At 39.4% G+C, this 17,068-nt stretch overlaps 2 protein-coding genes across 3 annotated transcripts in view; one reads left to right on the forward strand and one right to left on the reverse strand.

Annotated features, from left to right (window-relative positions):
• LOC108162126 (discoidin domain-containing receptor 2) overlaps positions 1 to 17,068 on the reverse strand; it is a 156,055-nt gene that overhangs the window by 82,008 nt on the left and 56,979 nt on the right. For both annotated transcript variants that reach the window (XM_017296703.2, XM_017296706.2), the window contains exons 4-7: positions 4,535 to 4,766; positions 3,606 to 3,753; positions 2,690 to 2,869; positions 2,109 to 2,242 (exon numbers count right to left, since the gene is read on the reverse strand). In XM_017296703.2, the coding sequence (XP_017152192.1) occupies positions 2,109 to 2,242; positions 2,690 to 2,869; positions 3,606 to 3,753; positions 4,535 to 4,766 (694 nt within the window). The remainder of the gene's footprint in view (positions 1 to 2,108; positions 2,243 to 2,689; positions 2,870 to 3,605; positions 3,754 to 4,534; positions 4,767 to 17,068) is intronic.
• Positions 88 to 821, forward strand: LOC108162145. Its single transcript, XM_017296726.2, has one exon. It carries the CDS (start codon positions 192 to 194, stop codon positions 639 to 641), a length of 450 nt encoding a protein of 149 aa, XP_017152215.1. The 5' UTR covers positions 88 to 191; the 3' UTR covers positions 642 to 821.

Consider the following 17,068-nt stretch of genomic DNA (forward strand, 5'->3'; position numbering starts at 1 on the left):
GCCCCTAAAAGCATTGATTAATTTGACACAAATTGACAAGCCTATTGCCTGCGAGAGGCGGAGGGGGGGGCCCCTACCATATATCAACTCAAATCAAAAAACAGAGAGAAAGATATCATCGAAAGGGAGTAAACAGGAAATTATTAAACTGTCAATCGATACTCGAGACTGTCACGGATTTTACAATCGAAATGTTCAAATCGAATAAATTGCGAGACGAGGAGAGCGGCCTCGATTCCGGCCTGGATGTCTGCAAGCAGTTGCGGGACAACCTCGAGGACTGCCTGAATATCGTCGAACGTCTGAATCAGAGATACAATGGGGCTCCGGTTGAGGGTCCCCCATCCGTGAGCTCCTCTCAAAGTAGTGGCGATTTCTTGTTGCAGCCGCAGCAGGAGCCGGACCCGGACCCGGAGTCGGAGACGGAGCCGGAGCCGGAGCTGGAGGTGAAAGCCGGTGTCAGGACCGGCCAAGAGGTCTACAGCTCCTACGTGGACATGTACACGAAATACATGAAGCTCAAGCGCGAACTGAATGCCACAGTGTCGCACGCCAAGCAGATCAACGAATTGGCCAATGGTCGACGCAATAACGACTATAACATTCCAGAGGAGCGATCACCCCCTGCCCGCAGAATGTGAAGAAGAAGAAGAAGAAGTCTGGGGGAACAATGGGGGCCATAATTCCATTACATTTTATTACATTCCATACAAGTTTTGGGTGTCGGTGTGTGGGCTGTTCTTGACACTTAACAGATTTTATTCAATTAAATTTCATTAATTACAAAACTGGGGGTAAAAATCTTTAGAAAAATTCTAAAAAAGTCTAAAGACTAGCAGAAGATCAGAAGCTATAGTTTCACCTTTTATAAGATTCTGAAATATATAATTTTGGTATGTTATAGAGGAGTAAACCCTAGGCATTCCTTTTCCCATGAAAGATCTGTGAATATTTCTTAAAAAAGTATTTAAAACATTCAAAAGAAAGGCTAAGATTAGGAAGGTTCATTAGTTATTGTTTAACCTTAACAATATATTAAGAAAACACTTTTTTGGAACATCTTTTCTGCCTATAATTCGCTGATTTCTAGTATAAAGAGTCGTGTTACAGAGTACCAACTCTATCATGCCCTTAAGATAGATATTTTGCCTCGAAAACACACCTTTTCAAAGACTGGAGATATTTCTTGTTCCTAACAAAAATATACCCATAAATTCGTATGTGAAAAAAGGAGTTTTAGTGATTCTTACCTCCCATAAAAACCCCAAGATCCCCTCTAATTGTTTGAACACTCTACCCCACCCATTCCTTAGTTTTCCACTAATTTCTTCAGTTCTTATCTGTCATTGTGGCCATAGCTCTGCCTTGTAGACGGATTTTGAAGCCGATTCTGTTAATGTTAACACATTGCCACTCTCCATGGCCCTCGTACGTCGCGTAATTTGGGTCAATGGACTTGAAAATTGTGTGTATTGTGTTCTGTTTCAAGTTCTGCTGTGGGGGTGGTGGGGGAGTGGTGGTCTGTGGTCGTACAAAGAAATAAACATGGTCCAATCATTTTTATATAGACATACTCTCGTATATAATCGCTGTACTGGATGTGTGCGCACTCGAATGGTTTGTTTACATTCGATAAAGACCGACAATGCGTCGAGCGAGTAAGGAAATTGACTCGATAATGGTAGTGCAGTGCCTCGTAACCCTCCAGCAAGTGCTCCCCCCCCCTCTATTATCGCCGTTCAAGTACCACCTGAGGTCCCTCCTCGCTCCCCGTCTCCCTCTCTCTTCCTATCAATTACCGTTTGTTTAGGTTCGATTTCGTATTTGCTTTGTTTATAAAATAGCGCTGTTCTTTTTTTTTTTTTTATTTTATTATTGCATTGGCTCTGTGGCTCTGTGGCATTTATTTGCTCCGTTTTTTTGCCGCCAGTTTGTCTGGCAAACGGGGATTGTATCTGTATCTGTATCTGTATCTGTGTAGCGGTTCGGGGTCTGTGCTATTACTTTTTACGATTTCCAAACACTCGAGAACGAATGCGCTGTGTTTAAAGAATTTATTGGGGGATCGAGGAGAGTTTAAAGAGGGCGTTTATATCTTATCTCCTTACCTGAACATCTTTGGAGAACATATTATTCGTGTGTATAATGACAGCACTGAAATTTCGTACAGTCTCAAACTCAAATGTGATTTCCACCGGGCGGCCCAAGAGAGTGTCATTCCGCCAGCCAATCCATTCGTAACCTGCGGGGGGGAGAAGATTAACAAAATTCAGGGATTTATCATCATTCATATGGAGGTAAAAACATAGCTAAGAGAACACTCCAGCAAAACGGTGAATACAGACTGGTCTGCGATGCATTTAGCACCCCAGAGGATTGGCACACCTCCAAATGCGACGGGACACAGAGTACTATTGTAGAGTACTCCAAAAACTACCATTAGTTATGCGGTATACGGTCTATGGTCTAGTTGTTGGCAATTTTATGTGACATTTATGCCCAAGACAGGGGTCTAGGAGCTCCTCTACAGAGTGGGGATTGCAGACTGCAGACTGGTTTATGTGACAATTACATGGACTACCTTTTGTGCAATTTATGCGGGGGAGCAAACTCCACTCCACTCCACTCTGCCGCCTTCTCAGATCTAAGGCCGACACAAATCACACACGATACACAAGACTCCTCTTACCTTTGCCAAAGCCATTGATATCATTGCGAAAGTTGTCCTTTCCCCGCTGTCCGTCCACCAGTTGGCCGAGACCGTTCACATACCGATCGGCCTCCTCGTGGCCATCGTAGGTCTTGTCCGACAGATCGATTTCCATGCCCCGCTGCATGCCCTTGGGAATGCTGTACGCGACGATACCCTCTGAAAGGTAAAGGAAAATGAATCTAGAGTTCAGTTTAAGGCGATTTGTGGGGTCATATTTTCTCAGCCATTTCTACGCTTAATTTTAAGCCCAATTTTTATGAGTATTTTTTGCTGGGTGTTTGGGGGAGCTGCGGCGCATTGCAATCTTTAATAAAACAATAAACGGAAAAACCAACTAAAGTTTCGGGGGGCTCTGGGGCTTTGGGGGCTCCCCCAATCGACGGCCAAAGCGAAACAAAGTCATCAAGCAATAACCGGTCTCCTGGCTGATTGCATGCTGGCAGATATTTGTAATACCCTATTCGGCATACAGGGTACATCGGTTCGGCAGAAAACAGGAAAAAGTTGGGTTTCTAAATAAAAAATTTAAATAATTCGGTAATTGATAAGAATCGAATGATTTTTTGTATATTTTAAGATTAAAATTTTTATTTGTGATGTATCTTTATAATATTTCGGTTTTTCCACGATTTAATTATTGTTAAGGGCATTCCCCCTTCGACTATCTTTAAATAGATATGCCCTCTGCCTGTTTTGCAGCTAAAAAGATACATTTTCTTGTTGTTTGCCTGCCCCAAGACACGGAACAAGTGCGAAATGCTGAATGATCAGAGAGAGAGAGAGAGAGAGAGAGAAGGAGGATCCCGCCTCCCGAGGGATAGCGGTGTTTAAGAGCATAACTCATGGCAGGGGCAGGGACTGTGGCAGGGGCAAGGGGGACCGTAGCACTTACCTTCCCAGGCACAGCCAACGATCTCGGCGCGCAGACAGACAGTCCGATCGTACTGGCTGTAGGGATAGATGCGCACCTTCGATGCAAAGATGCTCGGCTGCAGCACGTTCTCCACCTCGCTGTAGGTGTTTATATTCCCCGGTAAGACCTGCAACGACACAGCACAAGAGAGGCAGAGAGTGAGAGAGATTATAAATGGGGTCTCCTCATGAGGCAAAGATACTCGTATGCACGTCGTGTAGGTGGGAATCGGAGATACAAAAACAAAAACAAAAGCGTTAAAATTGATTTTCCATTGCTTGCACACAATAAATCGATGCAACGCTCCATCGAGCAAAGGGGGGAGGGTCGAATGGGGAGATTCGTGGAACACCTACGCAATTTTCGCCTCTCTTTTGTGTGGGGCGATAGTTCGCACGTAAATTGTTTGGCTAAAAGATGCAATATCTTGCAGGCCCCCAAAGGCTATTAAGATTCGTATCTGCTGGATCTGGGGAATGGGCCTGGCCTCGTGATTAATGTGTGAATGATAGAGCGACAGAGTGAGAGGGAGAGAATGAGAGAAGCTCTAGAGAATGTCTTTGGTTATGAGAGCGTGAGAGGGAGGCTATTTTATGGTGTTAAAAAGAGACTTTTGGGATATGGGGAGATCTTTTTGATTGGTTCCATTTTTTGGCATAGAAAAATCTATAATTTGAAGACTTTTTTCCTTTGTAGACCCAAAGGAGACTCAAAGATATTGAGAATATGGAAAAATAGATACCATTTATGTGGTTTAAGCCCTCAATATGCAACCTTTTATTGTTTAGATATTTTCTAAATATAAGTTTGGGAAGTATTTAACGTTTTTGTACATATTTTCCCCTTTTTTCGAGCACGAGATTCACTCACGACTCTGTCATCACGCACTCATCTCCCATGCCTCTTACCTCTTTCCCTTGACTGCTCTTCCAGCGTATCCATTTCTCAAAGCCCGGCCGCCAATATTCCAGCACATAGGCCTCGGTGTACTCCTGGCCCTGACCTTTGCCAAAGCGGCCCTGAGTGCGTATGGCGCTCACCAGATGCACCTGCAGCAGATCAATCTGTAGATATTCCTGAAGACCGCGCGACACCATATGCTTGGGACACCAGGCCCCTCCATTATTATCCACCTTGAGTCTGCAAAAGATACAACAGAAACAACAACAGATTAATGGGTGTGGCAGTCAGAGGCAATCAGGGATCTATATCCACATATATCTTGATTGGAAAAGGTATTAAATGTATGCCTTTTTTTTTCATACTCTCTATTTTTCATTAAACATTTTTTTAGAATTTTTCTAGTGGATTTTATGCAGTTTTTCAATCATTTAATGAAACCTGAACGATGCACTGATTGAGTGGTTCCGCAGCAAATAAAAAAAAAAAAAACGTGTACGCCCATTTCTTGTTTTTCATGCAGTTTTTTATTGCTGGACTTTTTTTCGCTGTCATTTGCATTCGGCGTTAATTATTTAATTAAATTTACGTACGCACTTTTTGCTACTCCGATTAACAGATGAAAATTGTAATCGAGATGAGCATTTGAACATTTGAGTGGAGGAGTGCAGGAGTGGAGGCGTGGAATGGCAGTCTGTAATTAAATGATTGGCACAACACGCCAGGGGTTTCAGTGGCATGCTTCTTTGAGAAAAACAGACAACAACAAAAAACCAAAATACATGTACTACTGATTGCCACTTCACTGCTGTGGCCATTGTCGAGGGTTTGTAATACGCTTTTTGTGGCAAAAGTTTTAATGGAAATTATATTGGGTTGAAAAGGCAGTTTCTAAATCTTTAAATATGTAACATTTACTAGAACATGATTTATGTTTGCAAAGAGAGGTTTTAGTTTAATTTTAGCCTTTCCATCTTTATAGAACACTAATTTGAGTGCTTTTTTCAAGCAATTCCTGTGAAAATCTCATTGAAAAAAGGTGTAACAAACACTGAAATATTTAATAAATTGAAGGGATCTCGGTGTAAAAGTATTGTATACCTTCCAGACAAGTAAAAACTGAGGATTAATGCCGACCCCTATACCATAATAATCATTCAAGTGTTTCGTTTTTTTATGGACGTTTTGAGGCCTTCCTTCACTTTTTTTCACCTTAAACTATATCCTCCACTGGCTTTCAGGTTCCGGTAAAATAGTCAGTTAAAATTCGTATTATAATAAGGAATATTGGAATATATATTTATGGATAAAATCTCTTTTCCTAAAAGCTTTTTTCTACCATGAAAATATTAAAAAGAAATGCTTAATATATTACAACCGAGGCCATATAATTAAGTCTATTTCCATATACTCTTGTCCCGATATTATTTTCTAAATTGATTGAAACTCAGCTTATTTAACCAATTGGCATATCATTTCATTAACTTTGATCTGAAAACCAATTTAAATAAGCAAAAGTTCGCTCTTTCGGTATTTTTATAGTCATTTTTTCCTTTACTATTTTCTCCTATAAGAAAGATTTTTTTTTAAATTTATTATGTATTATTATTTTATTTTTTTTGTTTAATTAGGGATAGGTTTACTTTTAATAATACATATTGTTGTTTGTTATTAAATTTATTATGTAATTTGTATTTGATTAAAACATATTATCACACATACAATTATGTTATTTGCTGTTACTGTTAGAGCAACTTATACAACAGTCACAGAATAATTACAATGGTTTAAAAAAATTAAAAATAATACAACAAAATTGCGTGTCATCAAGTTTGAAGAATTTTGAGGGGTATATTATTATTAGGTTCAGTTATCTGTCCAGGTTTCTAGGGTAGAGCTCCTCTTAGCTGATCCTGTTGGGCGGGTCGACTGGGTGTATTCTGGCCGGCCCACGCCGGTATCTGGTTCTGGCTCACATTCTTTTTTAAAAGTCAACTTAGTTGTTTTTTGAGGAAATATGAAGAGTTTTATGGTAAATAATTCTCGCGTACTTAATTCAATTTAAGGAACTCCAATAAAGATCATTTATAGTGTAAATAATTGATAGAAACCTACATTAATTTTCTTTTAAAAATAAATTAATTGCTTTAGAATATATTGCATTTTACAAGATTAAGCCAAGGTCGAGGACATGCTTATTGGTAACATATGAAAACTAAAGCACGATGAACCCCAGATTTTGTAAAAAATATAGACCTAACAAAATGCTATCGAATCGCCTAAATAAAACGTGGGGAACACTTTTGTTTTTTATCTTTTTTGTGCATCAAAAGCGAACGAATGTACGTTCGGGATCCGTTGAAATTTAAAAAATATACCATTGTAGTCAATCCCTATTATCTGTTTTTCTATTTATTCTCTATTTCTTCCACTTGTTCCCCTGTTCCCCTTAAAGTAGGAGGTTCCCCAACTTTCTTAACCCCTCATTCAGCGCCAATTCACAAACAGATTTTACCAGCTGCATAGCTAATAGAAACATATTGCCACAGTGCCACATGTTGCTTAGTATTCCCCACCCATAAATATGCAAAAACCCTCCCCCCCGCCATATGGCAGAGGGCCTTTCCCCCTGCCCTGCCCCTCATTGTATGTGTTATGATTCTGCAGAGTCCATGTGGGGAACACTGTAAAAATTGTTGCGAAAGAGTCAATAAAATGGCATGATTTACTAGAGTTTTGTGCCAGGGACTAGAAAACTAGATAAAATATGGAATGGAATATACGAGAGGCAGGGGCACACTCGTGGCTGTGTGTGTGTTGCTGCCACACAAAAGGAAATTGTCGCAATGCAGTTGCAGGTTGCAGTTTGAGTTTTTGAAAGTTTGTTTTTCAAGGGGTGGGGGGGGGATGGGGTGTGAAGGGGCCTCCTGTCAAGTGACGCGGTGTGTGGTTAACTTTTCTGTTGCTTTTCCCTCTCTGCTTTTCGTTTGGGGGATTGAAAATTGAAAGTGAAAAGCAGCAGCTGCTGTTCTCGAAAGAGAGAGAGGGAGAGAGAGAGAGCATTTCTGCGGCAAAACTCATTCGTGGCCATTCAATTGTTGATTATGCAAATTGCCATTCACCTTGACACGCAAACACCATTCACACAAAATATGATTTTGCCCAATCAAATAAAAACTATGGAAAATTGCGAGTGAAAATCTGTTTGAGTTGCTTAAAGCGGAAAAGTTTCTTGGAAAATACTTTGAGAAATTGCAGAAAAAGTGAGTTTTAAATCTAGGATATATTTCCAATATCCTTTAAAGTTCAACTCCCACTTTTCCATACCTTTTTTGTGTCGTTTTGGGAAAGCCCCCTTAAGCCAATGCAGGAAAAAATTGAGTAGGAAAAATGATGTGGAGGCTGTGGCGTATGCATCCCATCCATGACCTACATTCTCTTCGCCTTGCGTTGTGGGGCCGCGCACTGGTGGGGCATCGCTTTTGTTTTTTATGCTATTTACGTTAATCGCGGTTTACAACGCGCCCCAGACAGTGCCACCGACAGGATCTGCTCTGCGATATATGCAAAACAGTCGGAAAAGCGGAAAAGTGGAAAGGGGGGCAGCGAGGAGAATATGCTGCCAAAGTTAACTCGGAAATGCCAGGCTGCCATATTGTGTCCTTGCCCCAAACACCACAAATCTCCATCTCCCTATCTGCCTGCTTCGTGCCACACAGTTTTCTGTGGGCCAATGCCTACTTCTACGTACTCGTATTTCCTTTTTTTTTGTTAAAGCGCGTCGAGTTTTTCCTACATTAATATCAATTTGGTTGTCATAAATCCAATGAGACGTGTATCTGGGGTAAACCACAGTGGGAGAGAGACAAGGAGGGAGAGAAGGAGGAACCGTAGAGCCATTTGTCGCTGAGTTTTTCTTTTTTTTTTAAGGAGTATTTCTGGAGGTAAATGGAAGATTAAAGAGTTAAGAAAACCCTATATTGATCCGGTAATTGGTGCAATATTCGTATTAAATCATTAAGGAATCGCAGGAGTTGTTTTATTGATGGATTTTATCATCAAGTAAATGTATTTTGAAGTGGTTTATTATTGGAACTGCATCTTAAAAACATTTCTAAACAGCAAATCTTCCTTTTGGTCTCAAATTCTCTTTTATTACTTCACTTTTTGTGGTTATTGTTTAGAGACTTAAGAAAATTCAACCAAAAGTTATGATAAACATAAATTATAGAAAATTAAAGCACTTTCCGTTTGCTGTTTTTATGGAAATGCATCACAAGCAACATCCCCGAGCCGTTGTCTTTTCAAGGAACACCAACGACCCGAGGAAGTTTGCTCTGATAGACCTCCAGCTTAATTTTCGATTTAATTGGAATTTTTACTATGGAAAATAAGGAAAGGATAAATAAAATGAATTTTTTTTTTAAATAAGCAAGAGGATCATATTTAACGAGAAAAAAGATTTTTATAATGAAAGAAAAAGTAAAATTAATAATTTAAGAAATAAAAAGGATCATATTTACCGAAAAAACTATTTTTATTATTAATTTTTATTAAATTCAAAATATAATTAAATTCTGATTTTGATAAAAAAAAATCGGAAATTTATTTTTAATTTGTTTAATAAAAATTATATTTCTTTTGCGATAATGAAAAATTGAAAAAAGGAGGGGTTCAAGCACTTTTCCGATGATCTTTTGTCGTTGGGTTTGAGTTGCATCACAGGCAACATCCTCGAGCCATGGGCTTTCAAGGACTACAGCCATGACCCGAGGAAGTTTGCTGCGATACAGCTCCAATATCGTGAAGGAACTTTATGAATTTGCTTAGATTTCTGCCTGTGAAAAATCGTAAAAATGTATATGATTAGAGAAACCAGAAAAAAGTCTCCAACGAGTATAAGCTTTCCTCTCCGGCGTTTTTCCCTTCCCCCGCTCGGTACTTTCTGCATCCCTCGTGATGTTTATTACCGTTAACATATGGGTCACCTGGGAGCTCGGAACTGGGACTGCGACTGCGACAGTGACTGTACTTTTGGCATAATTTGCAAGACCCCAAAAGGCTGCCTCTCACGACTCCCTCCCGAAGGCTCGTGGCTCTTTTTGAATATGAAAATGTTTTCTCAATTGGCCAAATAATGGAAGACGACGACGAATCCTGCTCCTTCTGCTGCTGCTGCTCCACTTACGTAATGCAAAGGAGATGGCAGGAAAAGGTGCTGCTGCTTGTTAGGCGCTACGGCAGCCTCTCAAAATTCCATGCCAGATCCGTTTAGAATCATTTTACAAGCAGCCAAAAGTGGCAGAAGAAGAGAGATCTGCCTTTCATTAGCATCGTTTTGCTGTGGAGAAGAAAGCACTAACGAGGCGTAGATGTTATATAATACCCGAAAACTATTTCCCCGGCACTCTGTGCGAAAATTGTATAATATTCTTCCTCTTTTTTGGGGTGGAGGGTGGCTTTTCCTTTCCTTTCTGGAGGTTCTGCTGTGGTTTCGTTTTATGGCAAATTGTTGCATACTTTGCGGGGCCTTAGCCATTTCCATTGCATACTTTGCAGCGTTATGGGTCAGCAGCAGGAAAAGGAGCCTTGGCAGGACACCAGTAGCACCTACTAACAGCCAAGGTTTTATTTTAAAGCAAAAGCCACTAAAATATGCCATAAAAGGTTCTGCTGCAACGGCAGCTATCGCATAACTGCAGCACACGATGTTACGTGCCTGCGTGCCCCGCCCGGTTGTTGCCACAAAACACACAACTAAGTGGCGGCTGTAATGTTGCATTCGCACACACATACACATACACATACACGGACATACGGACACACGCTTTCAGGGACTCTCTGCCGCACGCTAACTGGGTCTTGTGTTACTTTATGCGACCACCAGGCGACGCCAGAAATTAGAACCGAAACACAGACACGCACACACACGCACACACACACACACACGCAAATGCAGATACACAGATACAATTATGGGGTATCCTTTGGGGTAGGGTAATGGGAGAATTCTGCTCGTTTTTAATATAAATTCATGTCGCTTTCACTCGCTCCTCCCCCCTCTCTTTCACTCCCTCTCTCTCTGGGTTACACATTTATTTAGTTAATTATGAAAATATATATGACACTGTGTGTGTGTGTGTGTGTGTGTGTGTGGGGCACCATATGGCATTGGAAAATGGGAGTCTGTGAGCCTGCGAGAGTGGAAGTCACGGAACGACCTTCCCTTTCCTTTTGCACAGATACGCTAGTGAAAGTTTTTTACATTCCATTTACTTGTTTTATCAATGCAAAAATATTTGCAAAGTTCTGGTTGTTGTGTGGTCAAAGGAAATGTTAGCAAATGTTTATTAAAAATAAACGAAGGATAGGAATAAATTGTTAGAAAAAGCAAGAAAATCTGAGATTTATTGAATATATAAGAAAATGTATGGAAATTTGAATGGAATATACGTTTATTTAAACAATTGTTCAATTTTTAATTGCATTCATACGATTAGTATTCGTAATAGTTCTGTAGAACTATGTAAAACTACAGAAAAATATGATTAAAAATGTTTTTTTAAAAACATCGAATAATATTTGATTTGCATATATTTTTAATTTAAAAAATAAATATATATCATATTTAAATTAAATATTTGCATATTTGTAGATTATATTTAATTTATATTATATTTATATATTTAATTTAAATTATACTTCATAAATCGACAAATATATAATTTATATTTGAGTTCTAAATAAATATATTTCATATTGAAATTAAATATTTGCATATTTTAATAAATCAAAATATATTTAATTTACATTTATTTTGTAATTTAAAGTATATGCATTTAATTTTTAAATTAAATTTTTGCATATTTTTAGAATATATTTATTTTATTTGGTATTTACATATTTTATTTATCTTTAATAAATCAAAAAATATTTAACTTACATATTTTTTGGAATTTAAAATAACTATATTTTATATATTTAAATAAAATATTGAATTTTTTATATTATATTAAATTTAAACTATATTTATAAATTTAATTTAAACTAAACTTAATAAATCAAAAAATATTTAATTTACATATATTTTGTAATTTAAAATAAATATATTTCATTTTTAAATTAAGTATTTGCATATTTTTAGAATATATTGATTTAATTTGATATTTACATATTTTATTTAATTTAACTGTAATTAATCATTGCAATACACGAAGCCATCTTATTTACTCGATATAAACGTGGAAAATATGCTATCTGCACCGACTCCCTCTCCTCTATCACCTCAATCAGGAACCCCAACAATCACTCCTACTACGCCTCCTCGATCAGAAACCTATTATCCACCCACTTCCCTAAGATCCTAATAATCTGGATACCCAGTCACATTGGCATAAAAGGCAACGAATTCGCCGACTCTACAGCCAGGATGAACGCCAAATTTCCCCTTATTTACACCCCAAACCTCAACTCTACCGATATTGCACACTTCCTAAAAAAAATCCTCCAATCCAAACAAACTGACCTCCTCACAAACACCTCTACATGGTACCAACAAATTAGCAACCTCGCTACCAACAACACCCCCAAAAACAATATCCTTAATAGAAGGCACCAGGTCATATTTAATAGACTGAGACTGGGCCACACCAAGCTGACCAACGCCCACTACATTGACAAAACATTGCCCAACACATGTCCATTGTGCCACAACGCGAACATAGACTTACGACACACACTATACACCTGTCCCTCACTCTCACCACAAAGGTCCCTATCATTCAATAATAACGACCCCATGCAACTTATCGCAAACCCCACCAACTCAAATTCCAAAAATTATCCTCAAATTCCTACAAACCGCAAATATCCTCCACAATATATAACCGAACATACTGTAAATAAATACTCATCCCAACATCTTTGTATATATGTATAAAATCTGACCCAATTATCCTAGAGCTTAAGGCCTCAGTAGCTATAGCTCCAACTTCTGTTAATATTTAGTTTTAACTAGCTATTAGCATTATTTAATAAAAATAATAATAATATTTAAAAAATCAATAAATATTGAATTTAGATATATTTTGAATTTAAAATAAATATATTTTATATTTAAATTAAATATTTGCATATTTTTCGATAATACTTAATTTATATTTACATATTATAAATAAAAAAAATTTGGTTTCATATCTTAATTAAAATTTTTAATATTTTTAATTTATATTTGGTATGTAAAATAGTTTTTTTTTTTTTGTATTAAATATGGTCCGTTAAAAAGCGACTTTTTATTAATCTTTAATACATATTTAGCTATTTTTGTGGTTTAAAACAGAATATTTAATTTTAATAAGGGTGTTTCTTTTGTACTCTGCCAATTTTCTCCGAGTGTGGAAGAGCGATCTAAAAGTTGCTAATATACTTGTCTCTCTTTTTGTGAAATCAGCTTAAATTTATGTTGTACGGATCGTTAACCAACTCCAAGAAGAACCCTCCTGCCTCCTGCCTCTGGCCCGCCTCATCTTGGAGCCACTTTGCAGCACATTCTACTTATAAAGTACCGCCTTCTGGTCTGCGCACCCCATTAAGGGACATGCTAATTTGATCATTTATTTCATTTCTATGCAGTAGACATTTCTGTGCTCATTAGTTATTTAGAACCAGCCAAGGAAGTACCCGTATTGTACCCGTATTTCGGTGCCTTTTGTACCCATTTAGATGCCCATAGAATATATGGTATCTTTGTCCACATTTATCCCCTTCTAGTGGCCCACTTTTGCCTGTAGCTCTGGCCCACTTTTGCGCCTAGTTCTATCCCCTATTCTCGTATCGAGGACCCACTTCTGGCTTCTCCATAATTTATTGCGTTTCTTTATGCAAAATCGAATTTGCATATGTTTCGAGCTCCTCTACTTAAAGGATAGGGGGCCCGTTCACTCACTCAATTGACTTGTTTTTCCACAGGACAATGCAAACATCCTTGTCTGGGACCCTTTTTTTTTTGTGTATAGATTTCCTTCCTTTTCTTTCGGAGACTGAGCGGGGGAAATCTTTATTAAATTTCCTTTTGCTTGTTTGCATTTTGTATCTGTATCTTTTTTGTATGCATTTTCTTTTTTAATGAGTCGCCAGAGTGGGAGGATTTAAAGTTTGCGCCTAGAAGTGGACTACAGTTTTTTCCTCTACGACACAAAAAGTTAAGCTGATTTTCAGGACAAGTCTAGTGGGTCCTCCTCGTTGTCCCCTTGGAAACTTAACTTTTGCTTCAACGGGGACCCTCCCCCCCCCCCCCCCCCCCCAAGAATACTTAAGCGGCTTAAATTTTGTCGCAGTATGTGAGAGAGAGAGCCCCTAACATATGTTACACATCAAAGCGGGAGTCTCATAGCTGAAGGGTTGCCATCTTTCGTGCTTCAGCAGAGAGAGAGAAATCTCCTAAAGGTAACATTTGTATTTCACCTGAGAGAGGGCGGCGTGGAGTGTGAGCAGCTTGTAAAATATTTGCCTTTCCAATTTCGCCACTCAACACACGAGTGTCTGTAAGTTGCTTAAGGGTACCTCTGGCCCTTTGCATATTTATTTTCCATTTTCTTTCTAGCTTTTTTAATGCCACTTGATGCAATTAAAATGCCAAGGCAACAGTTCCATTTCTTTATTTCCCAGCCAGCCAGCGGCTCGTCTCGTAAGCTACTAAAAATTATTTTTTACGATTGTCATAAAGACGGCGGTGCCTTGCCCGAACCCCCTTTCTTCCACGCCCCTGCCAGGCCACTGAGGCGCCTCACCCTTTTGTTCCCAGGCGTTCTCCGACAGAGTTTTTAATTAAAAATTCCCTCTGTTTTCCCTGTCCGCACAGCTTTTCCCAGCGCTTTTCTTCTCTCTGTTCTTTTTTTGGCAAAATATTTTGGTAAGCACTCTCTTGCTCTCTCGTCAAAGGCTCAGGAGGGGGCGGGGGGGCGCCCAATCCTTTAACAAATTAATTTTTAGCCTCAAAATGAGGCGGCAGCTGGCTTTAATTGCTTGTTGCCACGTACCTTAGTGGCAGGAATGAGAGAGCAGGCGATAGATTGACATTGAATTGAGTTTCGAAAGGAAGAGAGTCGGAAATGGTTGGAATGAGTGGTAATTGATGGGTGATTCTTTTTAGGTGAAGAGTTCTGTAAAGATCTTCTATTCCCCGACTAAAGTTTCTAGCAATTTGCTTTGATTTTCCCCCCAAGAACCTTTAAAGAATGTCATAAAACATACCTTTCCCTGTGCCCTATCTCTATCTCTTTCGAACGCTGTCTGTTTCGTGTAACCCACATTAGAAGGGAAGCATATCCTCTAGATATATGTGTGTGTGTGTCTCTCCTTCTGCTTCTTGCACCGGTACCTTGTGCTTCTTCTGCTTCGGCAAAAGCATAATGGCTTTTGTGTTATGCTTTTATGATTGAAGGCGAAAAACAAAGAGAGTGGAGAAGGGGGAGAAAGCGGCGTGCTGTGCCCTCAACCCTTGCACGTCACACAAATTGCAAACGGAACGGACGACAAACATGTGCCATGGCGTATGTGTGTGTCTGTGTGTGTGTGTGTATCGATTTTCCTTTGGGCCATAAAACGCTAATGGTCGGACCCAAAACGTCTTTGCCTCTTCGCTCTCCCTCGCTCCCCTCTTCTTGCTGTCTCTGTCTCGCTTTCTACAGCACCAGAGGCTGCCAGTCGCTGTCGCCATTTTGCTTTTCATATTTTCCATTGAACTTTAAGCCGACATCTCTCTGTTTTTTTTCGCAATGCCCTTTGAAGGTGTAGGCTATGATGATTATGTGGAGAGGATTGTGATGGAGACAAGGGAGGATCTTGGGGTCTAGATGGCACTAGAACTCGATTCGAAGTAGCGAAAGAGATGATCTATCATAAGCCATCTATATTTCCATCGTTTCTAACCCTAAAAGTGGTAATGCAACATATTTTAAGGCATTTATTGAGGGTATTCATCACTCCCATCGACGTTAGACAGATCAAAATTGAGAGGATCGAGAGGGTTTCTATAAGTTATGGGATCTATGATAGGGAGCAGAGAAAATGTGGGGTTATCTTTGAGAAAAAGTGTTTTATTTTGGAATAAATTTTAGGGATTAGAGGACTAGACACCTCTTGAAACGTTTAAACCCAATCGAACTTCAAAAATATGCTTCCAATGCCAAGCTTTGCCTCGTTTAAGGCTTTTTAGGACTCCTTTTATGACTCCTTTTGGACTTGAATCCCAAAGGATATCCACACTTCGTATTCCCTTTTTCTTTTCGAACGCTTTCATGCATTTTTTATTGTTGCTTCTTTCGCCTAAGCCTTAGCCGCCATTTTTATTGTCATCTTTTCCGCTGTCGTCGCTCCGTCGCTCCGACGCTCCGTCGCTGCGTGTTTGCCATTTCATTTTCCCCTCTATATTTCTTTTTGCTTTCATTCTTTCTAGGCTTTCGCCTTGCAATTTCCACTTGACACAATGGCACACAAAATGCAAAACTCTTTCCCCGTTGCATGCCCCGACCATGCCCTGCCACACGTTCCGCTTCTGTTGTCTGTTTTGGCTTCTAAAGTGTTGCCGGCATTGCATTTGTGTGCCAGTATCTGGCTCTGGCTCTGGCTCTATTCTTTTTTTTCTTTCCTTTTTTGCCATCCATTCGCCTTCTGTTTTATACCCATTCTTGTCGCCCTGCATGTCATTCCCCCCCCAACCAACCCATTTTTGGCAGCTGTTTTTCTTGCGTTGGCAGTCGGCTTTGCCCCGTCGCCGATTCTCTCGCTTGTGGTTTCTCCTGAGCTTCTCTGGAGCTTTCTTCTGTTTCGCCTTCGTCCTTCCATTTGTGTCATTATTGTCATGGCGCAATAACTGTGACAAAGTCATCCTTTTTCTTAGCTTCTTTCTCTTGTTTTTGTATTATGTAAGATGTTGCCTCCTGCTTCATTACCACCCCCCCCTCCACCCCTCCTCCTTTCTTTGACTATTTGTCGCTTTTCGGGCGCGACACCGGGCGTGACTTTTGTTTTAATGGTTTTTGTCAGATTTTTGAAACGCTTTTGGGGCTCTTTATTTGGGGGAGGGAGAAGGGAATTAGGGTGAAAGTAGGGGCCGGGATTAGGGGGGAAAGGGTGGTGGGATCTATCCGAGGAGTGTCTACCGAAGAGAGAGGGATTTAATATATTTTGGTGGCAATATTCGGAAGAGGGTATGAATCCATGAAGACTATCATATATCCAAGGATCTTCTGTAGTATTTGCCCTTATTTTATTATGTCTCCTCTGAGATGTCTAGCAATTATCATTACCATCACCATTATCCTTTATTAATCGACAATTTACTGCAAATAAAGAAGTGAAAAATATATATGCCGATCTCCCAGGAGTTTTTTTTCCAGCTGAATCAAGGAACTATCTCGATATATGTCTTCTGTTAAGGTATTTCCCCACTTTCTTTCATTCTCATGGTCTTTGAATACTTTTTTGAAGCATTAAACCTTATAGAGAGCCGTGTATTTGCCCTTCTTCTATGTCATTTCCTT

This window comes from Drosophila miranda, chromosome 4 (assembly GCF_003369915.1).
Source record: "Drosophila miranda strain MSH22 chromosome 4, D.miranda_PacBio2.1, whole genome shotgun sequence".
Taxonomy (NCBI): Eukaryota; Metazoa; Arthropoda; class Insecta; order Diptera; family Drosophilidae; genus Drosophila; species Drosophila miranda.